This window comes from Camelus bactrianus, chromosome X (assembly GCF_048773025.1).
Source record: "Camelus bactrianus isolate YW-2024 breed Bactrian camel chromosome X, ASM4877302v1, whole genome shotgun sequence".
Lineage (NCBI taxonomy): Eukaryota > Metazoa > Chordata > Mammalia > Artiodactyla > Camelidae > Camelus > Camelus bactrianus.
The window spans coordinates 44,568,849-44,582,115 of record NC_133575.1 but is presented as its reverse complement, the minus strand read 5'-3'; the positions used below and the strand labels follow the sequence as shown (position 1 = coordinate 44,582,115).

The window sequence follows — 13,267 nt, the reverse complement described above, 5'->3', positions numbered from 1 at the left end:
AGTGAGGTGTCTATGCTGAAAAGGAAGGCTTCTGTAGGGAGCTGATTCATCTCTCTTGGAAGCAGCATTATGTCTCCCAAGAAGATACCCTGTCCTAATCTCCATGACTGTAATTACATGGCAAAAGAGATATTAAAGATGTGATTAAGGTTACTACAGACTTTAAAACAGAGAGACTACCCTGGATTATCTGTGCATGGCCCAATGAAATCACCCCCAATAAAAGGGTGAGCCTTTAACAGCAGAGGCAGAAACAGAAGTTAGAGAGATGCAGAAAGGGAAGCCAAATTATTTGATGTGCTGTCTTTAGCCTGAAGACAGAGGGGGCCACATGTGGAAAACAGAGTTGTCCTACAGCAACAGGGCACTGAATTCTGCCAAAAACTGGTGAGCTTGGAAGATGATCCTGAGCCCCAGAGGGCAACCACATCCCTGACTGATACCTTGATTTTAGTTCTGTGAGACTCTAAAAAGAGAAGATGGCCATACTATGCCAAACTTCTGACCGATGGAAACTGTGAAAGAATAAATGGATGTTGTTTCGAGCCACTACATTGGTAGTGATTTGTTACAGCATCAGTAGAAAACTAACACAATGTTCCTGGGCTTTAATTTGTACATATGTCAAATGAGGGCAAAATATTTTGTCTTACATACCTTATGGGGCTGTTATGAGAACAAAATGATGGGTACACGTGTGCTTTGAACAATTTCAGGTTATAAAACTGTTCATGTATTCTCCAATAGGGAAAAAATAGATCTGTCTTGAAGCAATTGGATTGAAGGAATTAAGAGTTTAGAATGCCTGACATTTCCCAGGAGAAGTGCTGAGGGCTTGGAAGGCTGCTTCTCCTTTCCTAGAGAAGTAGTGCAGCAAAAGTGAAATCCAAAAACTTAGATCCAAGTCTATTTCCTATCTTTGTGACCTTGAGCAAGTTATGTCACCTCTCTGAGACCCAATAATATAAGGGTAATCATCCCTGCTCTGCCTAGATGATACGGTTATGTGAGGCTCAACTGAAAGAATGAGTGTGAATACGTGATGGAAACAAAGTACCCAGATGGAAGTCATCCAAAGAAAGTATAGTTGAAAGAGCCTTGGGATGGTACTCTTCAACTGTTTTCTACCATTGGCTCTGGTGTGTGGCCTTAGACAAGTCCCTTCTCTCTGAGTCTATTGCTCCATTATAAGAGGTTAGATTATAGCCAGCTACCTTTGGCTAATGGGCATCAGAGTCACCTGGAAACATGGGTGGCAGATGGCAGATGAGCAAGAATTTTCTCTTTTTTATAAGTGCCTCCTATCCACAATAAACTAGCCCCCAAAAGCCCAAGTCAAAGGAGTTTCATTACATCATGCAAAATAAATCCTATTCAAGATATAGGAGTTGATTCCCAAGTATGTGGTTTGAAGCAGCTGGTTCTCCAAGGAGTCTGGATGTCTTGTTATACTTGAACTAAAACACTGGCCAGTATCAAACTGGTTAACTAGAGTCATACTCTTCTCAGTGCCTTGCAGTCCCCATTATTGTTGCTTTGTCACACCTGTGATATTTCCTTCTAGAATACCCCTTCTCATGTGAACTGATGATGCTAAACTATGGTCAGACAAAACCCAGTAGAGTTGCCCATGTTTTCATTACAATGTTGGCTGGAGTAAAACCCACAGCTAAGAATAACTGAATGCCAAAGCTGAAAAGGCCCGTTGAGACTACCTGGTTTAAGGATATACAGTTTGAGGCCTAGAGAGGGAGAGGGACTTGCTCAGCATTACAGAAAGATAGTGACAGAGGTTAATCTGGACCCCAAATGTTCCTGAAGGGAGCTCTTTCCAATGCTCCATGTTGCCTTTCTCCTGCCTTTGATGCTCAGATATTTGAAAGTCAAGTAACTTTTAGTCTTCCTATTTCCTAGGCTGGTTTCACGATTCTTTGAAGTAGAGAAAGTTCATTTATATGTCATCAAAGTACAAGGCCACGTACAAAGCAATGTAAGAAGCAGGCAGGTATGGACACAATCTTTGTAAACACTCCCAAAATACCAGATTGGCCTTATCCACCATTTTTGGTCTTTGCCTCACCAAGAGGTCTCTTTCTTCAACCTGCTTTGTTCTCTCAAGAGCCTTATGATCAGTGCTTCTCAAAGTTTAATGTGCATAGATATCTCCTGGAGATCATATTAAAATACAAATTCTGATTCCAGATGTCTGGGATGGGGCCCAAGAATCTGTATTTCTAATATGCTCCCAGGTAATGCTCATGCTGAGGCTGATTGTGGACCATCTTCACAGTAACCAGACTTGAAGATGTTGTCTCATTTCTAAACATCTTCTCCATTTACTGTCAGCATTCCTTTACCACTGGGGGTAGTGTGGTGTATTAGAAACAAGAAGGCCCCTGTAGCTTCTAGTCTTGGGTTTTTATCAATCCCTATCTGTGGGACATTGGACAACTCATTTCTCATCTCCCTGAGCCTCAAGTTTCCTTATCTGTAGAATGGGGCTGTCATCTATCACATAATGATGTTGTGAGTTCTGAGGAAATGACAGGGCTTGATGCAAAGTAGACTGTAGATTGAGATCCCTGGGTACACAAATATTCTGGGACTACATTTCCTTAAAATTGCAGAAAACAATATGAGCCTCATATGCCTAATATGTTCAAAGAGTGTTTCCATGACAAACCTGAAGATGGAGGTCATTAATACTAGGCAGTCTGCATATTTTATTGAAAGTTACATGAATGGGCCCCAGGACCTAATTCTTTTTCTTCTGATGTTACATATGTATTTCACATAAGCAGTCTTTCTAGGATCTACTAATGTCCTTAGTATCAAGTGAATCTTTTCCTTATGAAAATGAAGGCTTTTTTTTCCATCAAAAACATTTCTTCAAGGTATCTTGCTTTTCTCTGCAATATTAAAATGCTTCCAAAACTTTTTCTGGGTTTGTGATGTGTCAAGGCCATTTATCTGCATCCACATTAAAAATAGTATCATTGATATACATTCTCTCAAAAGCAATTTTTTCTAGTCACAGAAATACTTCTACTACTTTATTTGTTCTAGTTATTACAGAATTAAGGAACTTCTTGAAAAAAGAAAGATTCTTTCCCATGATAGCAAGTTATTTTAGAAACACTCTACATGACACTATTTTATCACTGAATTTGGATGCTAAGCTTTGCCCCTCAGTGGCTAGACAATACCCCTCATCTTTTTTTAAAACAAAAACTTCAATAATATTTCTTATTCTAAATCATCTCTTAACTTTTGCTGTCACCACAGAAAAAACATAGGTTTTGACTACCAGACATTAAGTAGTGCAGAGGTACCAAGACCACTTCTACTGCTCCAAACTGCATGTGTAGATGTCCCAGTCTCTTGGGCTGAAACTGCACATGCTAGAACCTTGATGAAGTAACAAACACATACAAGGACCTTTTCCTCTTTGAAAAACAGCTAAATCAAGGACTTGACAACTACCAACTAAAAAATAAATCCTTCACTTCACACATAAAATTAGATGATCGTTTTAAAAACATTACCAAATGGGCACACAGAAGATGAGGAGAAAACGCAACTCAGAAATCTCTCCCAGCCCAGTTTTTGTTCCTCTGTAAACTGGACCTGCATCCTTTCCTTCCCCTCAAATGCTTGATTTTTAATACTTGTTAAGCAGGCAAGAGTTGAAAAGTCATGCCGGCTCCAGTAATATGGCCTTTGTGTGGCAACAGGAAAACAGCATGGGATTCAGAGTCAGAGAGGCCTGTATTAGTATCAGTCTTATTATTTACTTTCTGTATGACCTTGAGCCAGTTACTTTAACCAGCTGGGCCATAAATCCTTTACGTGTAAAATGAGGAAGGTAGTATCTACTGCATGATTGTTGTAGGGACTAACTGAGATAATGTATATGAACCACTAGCACTTAGTATGTGTTTAATAAATGTTATCACTCTCAGTTCAAGATTTATAGTTCATCAATTGCCAGTTTCTTTAACTTGTTGGCCAAGGTATGCAGATAATTTTCTAGAGTTGACATGCTTCAATTATCACCCCCTTCCCATTGCCTCTTCTGAATGACTATCCATTCATCAAGCCTAGGCCAAGCCAGTCTCATTCTATTCCATGACAGTGTGCTTCACCATGGAAGTTTTTGCTCTTTAAATCAGAGAACAAAGTGGGAGGTATGAGGTTCATTCTTTGGAATTCTTTGGGAATAGCCTAGGGCAGGAGCTGAGCTAGCCAGCCACTGTTCCCTGGCTTCCAGTCAGACTGGTGGTCCCAACTTTTTAAGCCAGGCTCTTGATATGCATCCCAAGAAACACACAGCAATCTCACAGTCACATTTCTGGGACACGTATTACACTGGGATTGCAGTGGCTTTCTCTGGTTTTCAATAATCTCTCAATATCTGTAGTGGTGATTATGGTATTTTGCTTCAAGAAAACCAGAATGAAACCATGTCTCCAATATCTTCAAAGGTACTGAGGCCACATTGGCCACTGATTCTATGGGCAAAATCTGCACACTTGCTTGCTTGAGTCAGTCATCTAATGGGACAGAGCAGAGAGGCCACAGTTCTGAGATTAGGGCTCAATGAGTACTTCCTGAAGGAGGCCAGCAGGTCTCACAGAGACTCCCCTTGGGGGTGAGCAGCAGGCAGAATGGTGGCCACCTGGACCTCTTGCTCCTGGTTTCTTAGCAACTTGGCCTTTGAGACTGGGTAGAGTTGAGGGTTCAGTATGGCCACATGGGCATGTCTTCATTAAAAATGGCATCAAGTTTCTACTCAATTACTTTCACAAAGGCCCTCAGTATGTTTAGAGTTCAGTCCTGAAATTAACTATTGCCTTTCAGTAACACCATTCCAAAGGTCTCTCAGAGTTGGTTTGGGCATGTGTGCATTCTGTCTCTCTTCTCCTTTGTCCATCTCCCTCTCCTCCCAACCCCTCTCCCCATGTCTATGCTTCTTTATCAGTACCATAGTCAGTTAACTAGTGGGGCCTTGCTAGAAGACTCCAAGTAGGAAAGCCCTTTCTCTCACACTGGACCACACTGTCATTACACAGACTCTAAAGACAGACTATCTAAGTCTCCCCTAAAGCCAAAGCATCTGCATAGAAACATGAGCAATGACACTTTCTCCAGCAGCTTCTTTTCAACAAACAGGACTCAGAAATGTCTACTTCTCAGATTTCTGACTCAATGGGTGTAGACCTATTGTGTTTTAGTTCCTTTCCAATGATTGAAATAGCAAATGAGGAAACCAGGAACTTACGTCTGGAAGTCCCATTTGGTGGCAAAGGGCTCAAGAGAGAGGGTAAAAGCTAAACCTTCAAAATGATGACCACTAAAGCCACCAATCATATGGCCCCTTGATAGATAATCATTGTGTAATGGAAAGAACCTTGTGTAGGAGCCCAAGGATGTGGGATCTTGTTTAGGCATGGCTGCTACCTTGCTCTGCCTCACTTTCACCAATGGTAAACTATGTGGTTAGACTAAGTAATTTGGAAAAGCCTTTCCAATCAAATATTTTATGGGTTATAGAAAGAGTTTTTTATCTCAAGGGCTGAGATTATTAACCTTTATTGTGTCATAGGCCCAATTTGAAATTCAGTAGAATGCTATGGATCATCTCTCCAGAAAAGGCACATTGTCATGGAAGTCTGCATATCATTTCAGAGACTTTATGAAGTTCTTGAATCCATAGATAGTGGGTTAAGAATTGTTTCTTTCAGGAGATAAAAGAGCTTATCTGCAGAAGGCAAACATGAAGCAACAGTGGCAGCTGCCAGGCCTCAATCCATCTTAACAATTTTTTTTCCCAGCATTTGACCCAAAACTGGAACTCCCACAGGAGAAACACAGGCTGCCTGTTTAAAAAGAACTGTTTTCAGCTTTTGTTCCTTTCTTGATTGCTTGGAAAGGAGGCTGTCAGGAGAAAACAGGAGGAATAATTCAAACAGACCTAAGCTTTGACATGCAAAACATGCTTTACAGATTTGTCCTAAGTGGCTATAGGCAAGAGCAGGAAGGTCAACTTCCTGAGTCCATATGAGGGGCTGTGGGGGCATCACTCATTCTGTCTGACCCCATGGGAGCAGACACATTCTTGGCACGTAGGGCCAGAGCTCCAACCTGGCACCAGGGTCTATATCCTCAGTAAGAGACATGTTAAGATTCTCCAATGTTCAGCAAACACTCCCACTCCTCTACCTCCAAGGTAAGCAATGGCTCCCAACTCAAGTAACTTCTAGTTCAGGGTAAGACCTCTGAGATCAGTCTTCAGCCCCAAATCTTTCAGAGTGGGATGGCCTTTTGAGGAAGCAGGAAGTTCAGAGAAGAGTTGAAAAGTGAGCTCTTCTCTTCGACTCAGGTCAGTGGGAAGCTTGGTTTCTGCAGTCTGGCTTGAGGGAGGGAGTTCAGTCACTCACAGTCTTACAGGAGCTCAAGGTAGACCTTCTGAGGGAATGAAGACAGAATACAAAGGAGAAATAAACTTGTGTCTAGGACATGTGTCCCTTATTTTATAGCATCCCAGAGCCTGAAGGTGCAGGGCCAGGAAAGATCTGCTCTTCAGCACAAAAGGACTCAGCACACAGGGTTTGAAGAAGACCCTTCTAGAACCTGGAAAGTGTCCCCTGAGGCCAAGGCTTTTAAAACCTGAAAGGGAAAGAAGAGAGTAAGGAATTAGCTAGGACTGGTTAAGCATTTAACAGCCTCTGAGCAGTAGGGCCTCTTTTAGTGGGTAGCTAACCATACAAATTGGTAGCTAATCTTCTGAGCAATAGGGGCTGGCTAGGCAAAGGCCCTTATAACTCAGATTCCCATGAAACAGTCCTAAGATGGTGCTATAATCAGGCCTGGAAATTGTGTGTCTTTAGCCATGACTCTAATCCCCAGAAAGTCTACAGGGGTGCAGAAGCCTGATAACTCTGAGATTACCCCCCTTGCAGAATGGCCACTGCCTTTATAGCCTTACAATGACTCACAACTTCCTTTTACTGGGACTTCACCTTTGTAAGAGCTGATAAGGAAGAGCTTATCTACCCATAGACCTCTGAGGACTGGCAGTGATAGGAAGAAAAGGAAGGCTGAGGAGTACATGGAAAGCTCGGCTTCAGATATCTGGATCTCATTTGTGCATATATTGCTTCATGTCATGCCAACGATCTGATAGTCAACCAGAACTCCTAGGTAGAGAAAGAAATTTCCAGTCCCTCCATGGCTCTGGTGACCTAAGCAAGTTACTTAACCCCCATGAACCTCAGTTCCTTTATTTGTTGAATTAAAATACAGATTAGCCTCCCTCTTTCTGACATTTGATATAGATCAAATGAGATAATGGATGTGAAAGTGCTTTGCATTAGACAAATATAAAGGACTCAGGATGAAGGTCCAAGGGGGTAAGATTGAAACAATGATTTGATCCGAAGGCATGAAATCCCTCTATAGATATGAAGGTGGACTCTCGGGACCTGCTATAATACCAAAAGAGAGGCTGCTGATCTTCTTATAGACCTAAAGAATGTTGCAGTTAGAAGGTTCCAAACTTTTCATTTTACATATGGGAAATTGAGGCTCAGAGAAGGAAACGTAATTGCCCCAAATATCACAGCCTAGGATTCCTAATGAACTTGATTCAAAGGCAATTTGTAAAACTATACTGTAGTCTGGCTGAGGGAGAAAGAAAGGCAAGAGAAAGGAGACTTAAAAACACAGAGAATCTCAGAATAAAAAGGTAGTAAGTTTAAGGGTCATGTAATGATAGGGTAGTGAACTGAGGCATGGAGGTGAATTCCCCCTCTCTGGATCTACATGGTATTCCAGTCCTCAGAAACTCAGATTTCATAAAGAAGTTTTATGTGTAACAAGGTTCTGTAGTCAAGGGTGGATACTACATACCTGAGGCCTCAACTCTCATCTCCAGGAAGTCTGCCTTGAGAACTGTGGGTAAAGGAGGAAAGACATTTCACTAAGACTCTAGAAATCAGAACTGGAAAGACAAAGCAAGAGGATGGGTGACCCTTTCAGGACAGTGACAATTAGGCCATCTGAAAAATGGGGTAGTGATTATATCCAGGTGTTTCAAAACATCTCACTCCATGCTTATATGCTGCTTATATACCTCTCTGGCAGACTTAAAGAGCCCAGTCCCCCAGAAACAAAGGCATCTTTCAGATGCCAGCACAATCCTTTGAATGCCAAACTATGGGAGACTAGAGAAGACCAGAGAAATTGGGTCAAGACTAATGACTACATCCTGTGATTATCTAAAACGGGAGCAAGGCAAAGAGGGAGGGAAAATGCCATGTGAAAAATGAATACTCCTTTGCCTTGACAATCAAACCAGCCTTGCCCAGCATCTTGATGTACTTAGATCAGTCTTAATGTAGCTTTGTCAGGGGATGGTTGGAGGAAAGAGACAATCCTGGAGAATCAAATCCCATAGAATGTGGCCAGAAAATCCCAGACAATAGCTGGCCCCAGAGCTATATCCTCAGCATTCTTTGTCTCTTCTCTCTTAAGTATATTTACACTGACTCCCTGAGTGATCTTATTCCCATCCATGATTTCAATCCCCATTAAATACTAAGAACCCCCTCAAAGGCTACTATTCACATTGTAGTATATGTGAATGCCCCCATGAATTTGTACAATGGCTGTGCTCAACAGTTCTACCTCTAACCCTATGTAGGTCCAGCCTCAACTACTAGGCTAAGTTGTAGTTACCCACTGGATGCCTTGATCTGGATGTCCTGCAGGGTTCTCATAAACACTGTGTCCAAAATTGAGCAGAGCAATTTTCCACAAAACCTATTCTTTCATGATTGATTCTTGCTACCATCCAGCTAAGTGCCCAAATTAGACTTCCCTCTCTCTTACTCTTTCTCCAATACTCCATGTTTGAAAATTCAGCAAGGTTTTACTGACTCAACTTCAAATCTGTCCTTCCATTCCATTCCTACTGACAATACCATAGGTCAGGGCCTCGTCAACTCTTGCTAGGATGATTAGCTTCTTAATTGGTCTCCCTACCTCCAGGCTCTATTCTCACAACTACCTTCCTCATTACCATCAAATTTTTTTTTTCACAATTGGAGCAGCTCAGAATATGTACTGTCATGCCTAAAAGTCTTCCATGACTCCCCACAGACTAAAGAGAAAAGATCAAACTCCTTAGTATGTCATATAAGGCCTTTACAATCTGGTGCTAATCCATCTTCTTGGCCTCACCTCCAGTCAAGCTTCCCTCTTCTCACCCCTACATTCTAGCCAAAGTGGAACCCGAATCACTTCATGAGCCTGTTTTGCAGAAACTATTCTGCCTTACTGAAATGTCTTCCCCTCCTTTCTCTTCTTGATGAGCCATTTATTAGTTTCTCTGGAGTTATGAATTTTTTCAATTGTGAAATTTAGATGAATGAGAAGTGAGGTCATTCAAATGTCACGTTGCAGTCAGGTGTACAGATGGGAAGCAAAAAGAGGCAGAGCCAAGGTTAAACAGGTCACTTTCATTTGATATGAGAGATGAGACTGACTGAGGCTAGTCTGAGGGTCTTGACCAGTAGCTGGCACATAGAGGTACTGATGCAAGTGGTGGTTACAAAATGGGTGCCTAGACAGAAGGGGGGCTTTCCCTATGTGGAGGCTGAGTGGGAGGCACCTGTGGGTACCTAAGAAGGTCGCTCATGATATACTGGAGGACAGGTGTACCCACTTTGATATTACCCAAACTCCTGCCAAGTGGAATCTGGGGATATGGAACAGGATTAAATCTAGGTTCCAGAGGCCTGAAAATAGGAAGTGCCTGCTTTGGCCACAGCCCCCTATTTTGTGGTCAGTCTAAGACTTCCCTGAACACTAAGTGACAAAGCCCAGGCAGTGGTTACTAATCTCTTTTCAAACTTTCAATACCAGTTTGGCTATAGTTTCCCTATTGGAAGTCAGGCTGCCTTAAAGATTCTACTGGACTTTGTTCATGCCTAGTATATATTCCCTCTCGATGCTCTGGTTCCCTGTCCTAGGTTACAGATCAATCCCTTACATTTTTCAGTGTATTCTATCCATCTTTCAATCCCCAGTTCAGATACTACCTCCTCTAAAAAGCTTTCCTTTAGATATGCCCAGTTCATTCTGTTAATTCTAGTTCGCATCATGCTATTTCCTTGGTATTTATTTTTCATATGGTTATCCTATGGAGGGAGGAAGGGACACCAGGAATGGGAAGTAGTCCTGCTCATAGTGTATACTTTGTTAGGAATATTAAGATCTCTCTCTCTCTCTCTCTCTCTCTCTCCCTCTCTCTCTCTTTGTTTTTCTTTCTTTTCTTCTCAAGGTAAGTATTTGATTAAGCTTTCTTTAAAAAATTTCCTAAGTGAAAACTTTATCTTCATTCTATCAGTAAGAGAAATCTGGGACTTTGACCTCTCTTTCATATGTTATGGTAGAATAAATGGTAAATTATTGTCTAAGGAGAATTTGGCCCAGCCTAGGGTTCCCTGTGGCTGACTGCCAAGCTGAACTAGGGTGACTTTCTGTTCAGAATCATGTCCTGGTAAGTCAGGTCCCACAGTTTTAACTAGATGATGTCAAATCTATCCCAGCTGCACTGCTGGGAAAGGTGCATTGTTCTGCTTTTAACTGACTACCTGGAAGACTTACACTCCTGTTACCCATCAGGAAGCACAATTTCAAACCCTCTGGTAAGTGACATGGAGTAAACTCACAGAAGAGTCCCTGAAGGCTAAGCTTTCATTTCTCCAGGTGTTCTAGTCTAAACAGTCCCAAATGACAGGCCTTGAAAAGTCTGTACCAGCACTTAAGGAATTTTAAAAACAACAGGAAGGAAGGAGGAAAGGAAGGAAGGAAACAAAACAACAACAATAGAAAAAACAGATTCTCAAACGTTACTCTTGAAGATTCTATTTTAGTGGGTCTAGAACATAAAATAAATCTGTGTTCATTTTATTTTCCCTCTAAATTTTCCATGTGATTTATATGTGCAGCCAGTTTGAAAACAACCACCTAAGTCTAATGTTTATCTTTGAAATGAGGGCTATGCTTCTTCTAAGGCTGTTTATGTTAGAGTATTACATTCTATATATTCCTGTCAGTTATCCTTTTAGAATATAATAGGATCTAAATAAGTAAACTAACAAAAAAGGGATAAATTGGAAGTTAGAGTTTTGCAGATACTAACTACTGTATGTAAAATATATAAACAAGTTTATACTGTATAGCACAGGGAACTATATTCAGTATCCTGTAGTAACCTATAATGAAAAAGAATATGAAAAGGAATATATGTATGTACATGTATGACTGAAACATTATACTGTGCACCAGAAATTTACACAACATTGTAAACTGACTATTCTTCAATAAAAAAGGGATTAAAAATAACACCTACATTGAGCTTCAAGTTTTTGCAATACTATTTGGCATGTGAGTACTCTGTGTGTATGTGTGTGTGTGTGTACGTGGGGAAGAGAGAGAGAGAAAAACAGAGAGAGAGAGAGAAAGAGATGGAAAAACAGAGTCAGAGAGGCAAAGAGACAGCAGATAAAGAGACAGACAAAGAAAGTGAGACAGAAAAAGAGTGAAAGAGATAGGGAGACAGAGAGAGACAAAGACAGAACCAGGGACATAAGTGGAAAAACACAGAGAGACAGAAAGAGACTGAGAATTACAGACACAGAGAAAGAAACGGTATGTGAGACAAATAGAATGACAGAGAGACACACAGGTACAGAGACAGACAGAGACACAGGGTGAGAGACAGGGAGACAGAGTTGTGGGAGAGGAAGGAAAAAAGACAGTCAACACAGAGAGACAGAGACAGAGCTACAGAGAAACAGCAAAAGAGAATGTAAGAAAGCAAATGACATGCTCATGATGTATTTACTAAAAAGTGATTTGGTTTCTCTCCTGTCACCTACATGTCTTACCTTCCTGTTTTCCGGGACGCTGTTTCAAAGAACCTGGTCCTGGAAGCCACCCTGCAAACAGAAGCCAACCAAGTCCCATGAGTTGGTCTGAAATACATGTGAAAACCAATGGCCAATGGAAAGGACAGAAAAAGTGAACAAGATGGGCCTCTGATGCCAGGCTCTGCCTTAACTTGCAAAGGACCTGGGGCTGAGGAAAACCAAAATATCAGAATGTGAAATGTCTCAATGACCATAGGCACCCCCAAAGATATGGCTGATACCCTCTGTGTCCCATTGGTTCAGAATAGTTTATGTATATTGCCCATTCAGGTTACTCCTGGGGAAAAAAGTGAAACAAGTTCTTGTTTTCAGAGGATAATTTTTGGCATTTTGTAAATACACAGGTAATTAGTCCAAATGGTGGAGGCTTTGTTTCTCTTATTTCCCCAATTTTACAATTATGGAAAACAAGAGACATGAGAAAAAAGGAACACCAAGAAGTGGTACACTGAGGGGTCCCAGGCACTGGCTGAGGAGAAGGCAGCCAGGCTAGTTTTGTGCCCAAGCAAGGCTTTTCCCTGAGAGCTGAGGTTGCCCCACCTGAGCTGCTCTATCCCTGGTTCCTGGGCTTGGGGCCTAGCCTCAGGAATGTCTGCTGGACATCAGCTCTGCTCCTACCTTGCAAGAGGCCCTCTGGAGAATTTGAGACAACCGAGTCAAGATTTTTAAAAATCATGCCTTCTCTTAAAAAGAAAGCCTCAAAGCCCAAGTAAAAAGAACAAATCTGTTTATTGAATTACTTTTAAAACCAGTAGTAATAAGAAGAAAATAATATATATATTCCAGAGCCAAGGAAGCATGAAGACAGCAAGTAATCTTATCACCCTACACAGATCAGGGCAGCTAAGAAAAATGGGTCTCCTATCAGGCACAAGGTTTAAACTCTTCAGCTTTAGGAAATACCTCTCAGCCATAAGTGTTGGGTAGAATACTTTGAACAGGACTGGTCTGTGCCAGTTCCCTAGACTCTGAAGTTAATAATGCTCCAGAGTTGTGCTCTGTACACACTTCACAATCATAATGGTGATCCTGAGAGCATTCCTGGTGGCCTAAGATGGGCCTTAGGTCAAGGTTGAAAAACAACTCTACTTACACGGAAGATGGGATTTCCCCTGCATTGCCAGCTACAATATCTGGCTTTGGTTCTGGTTTCTGCGGAGTAGCTGCCCGGTAGGGAGGGTCTGGAGGCCTCACAGGGGGGCGGATGATGGTTGGCTTTTCTCCTGGAGGACGCAATTTGCTGAAATTGTCAGGGTCTCCTGCAAGAA

The 13,267-nt window shown here is 41.6% G+C and overlaps 1 protein-coding gene across 3 annotated transcripts in view; it reads right to left on the bottom strand.

The window, feature by feature from the left end:
- Positions 1–2,703: 2,703 nt before the first annotated feature.
- Positions 2,704–13,267, bottom strand: part of OPHN1 (oligophrenin 1) — a 586,519-nt gene continuing 575,955 nt past the window's right edge. For 2 of the 3 annotated variants that reach the window (XM_010973648.3, XM_010973647.3), the window contains exons 22-25: positions 13,093–13,258; positions 11,958–12,008; positions 7,912–7,953; positions 2,704–6,669 (exon numbers count right to left, since the gene is read on the bottom strand). In XM_010973648.3, coding sequence (XP_010971950.1) covers positions 7,920–7,953; positions 11,958–12,008; positions 13,093–13,258 — 251 coding nt within the window. In that variant the 3' untranslated portion in view covers positions 2,704–6,669; positions 7,912–7,919. The remainder of the gene's footprint in view (positions 6,670–7,911; positions 7,954–11,957; positions 12,009–13,092; positions 13,259–13,267) is intronic. The other variant, XM_045509198.2, reaches the window with a different exon arrangement.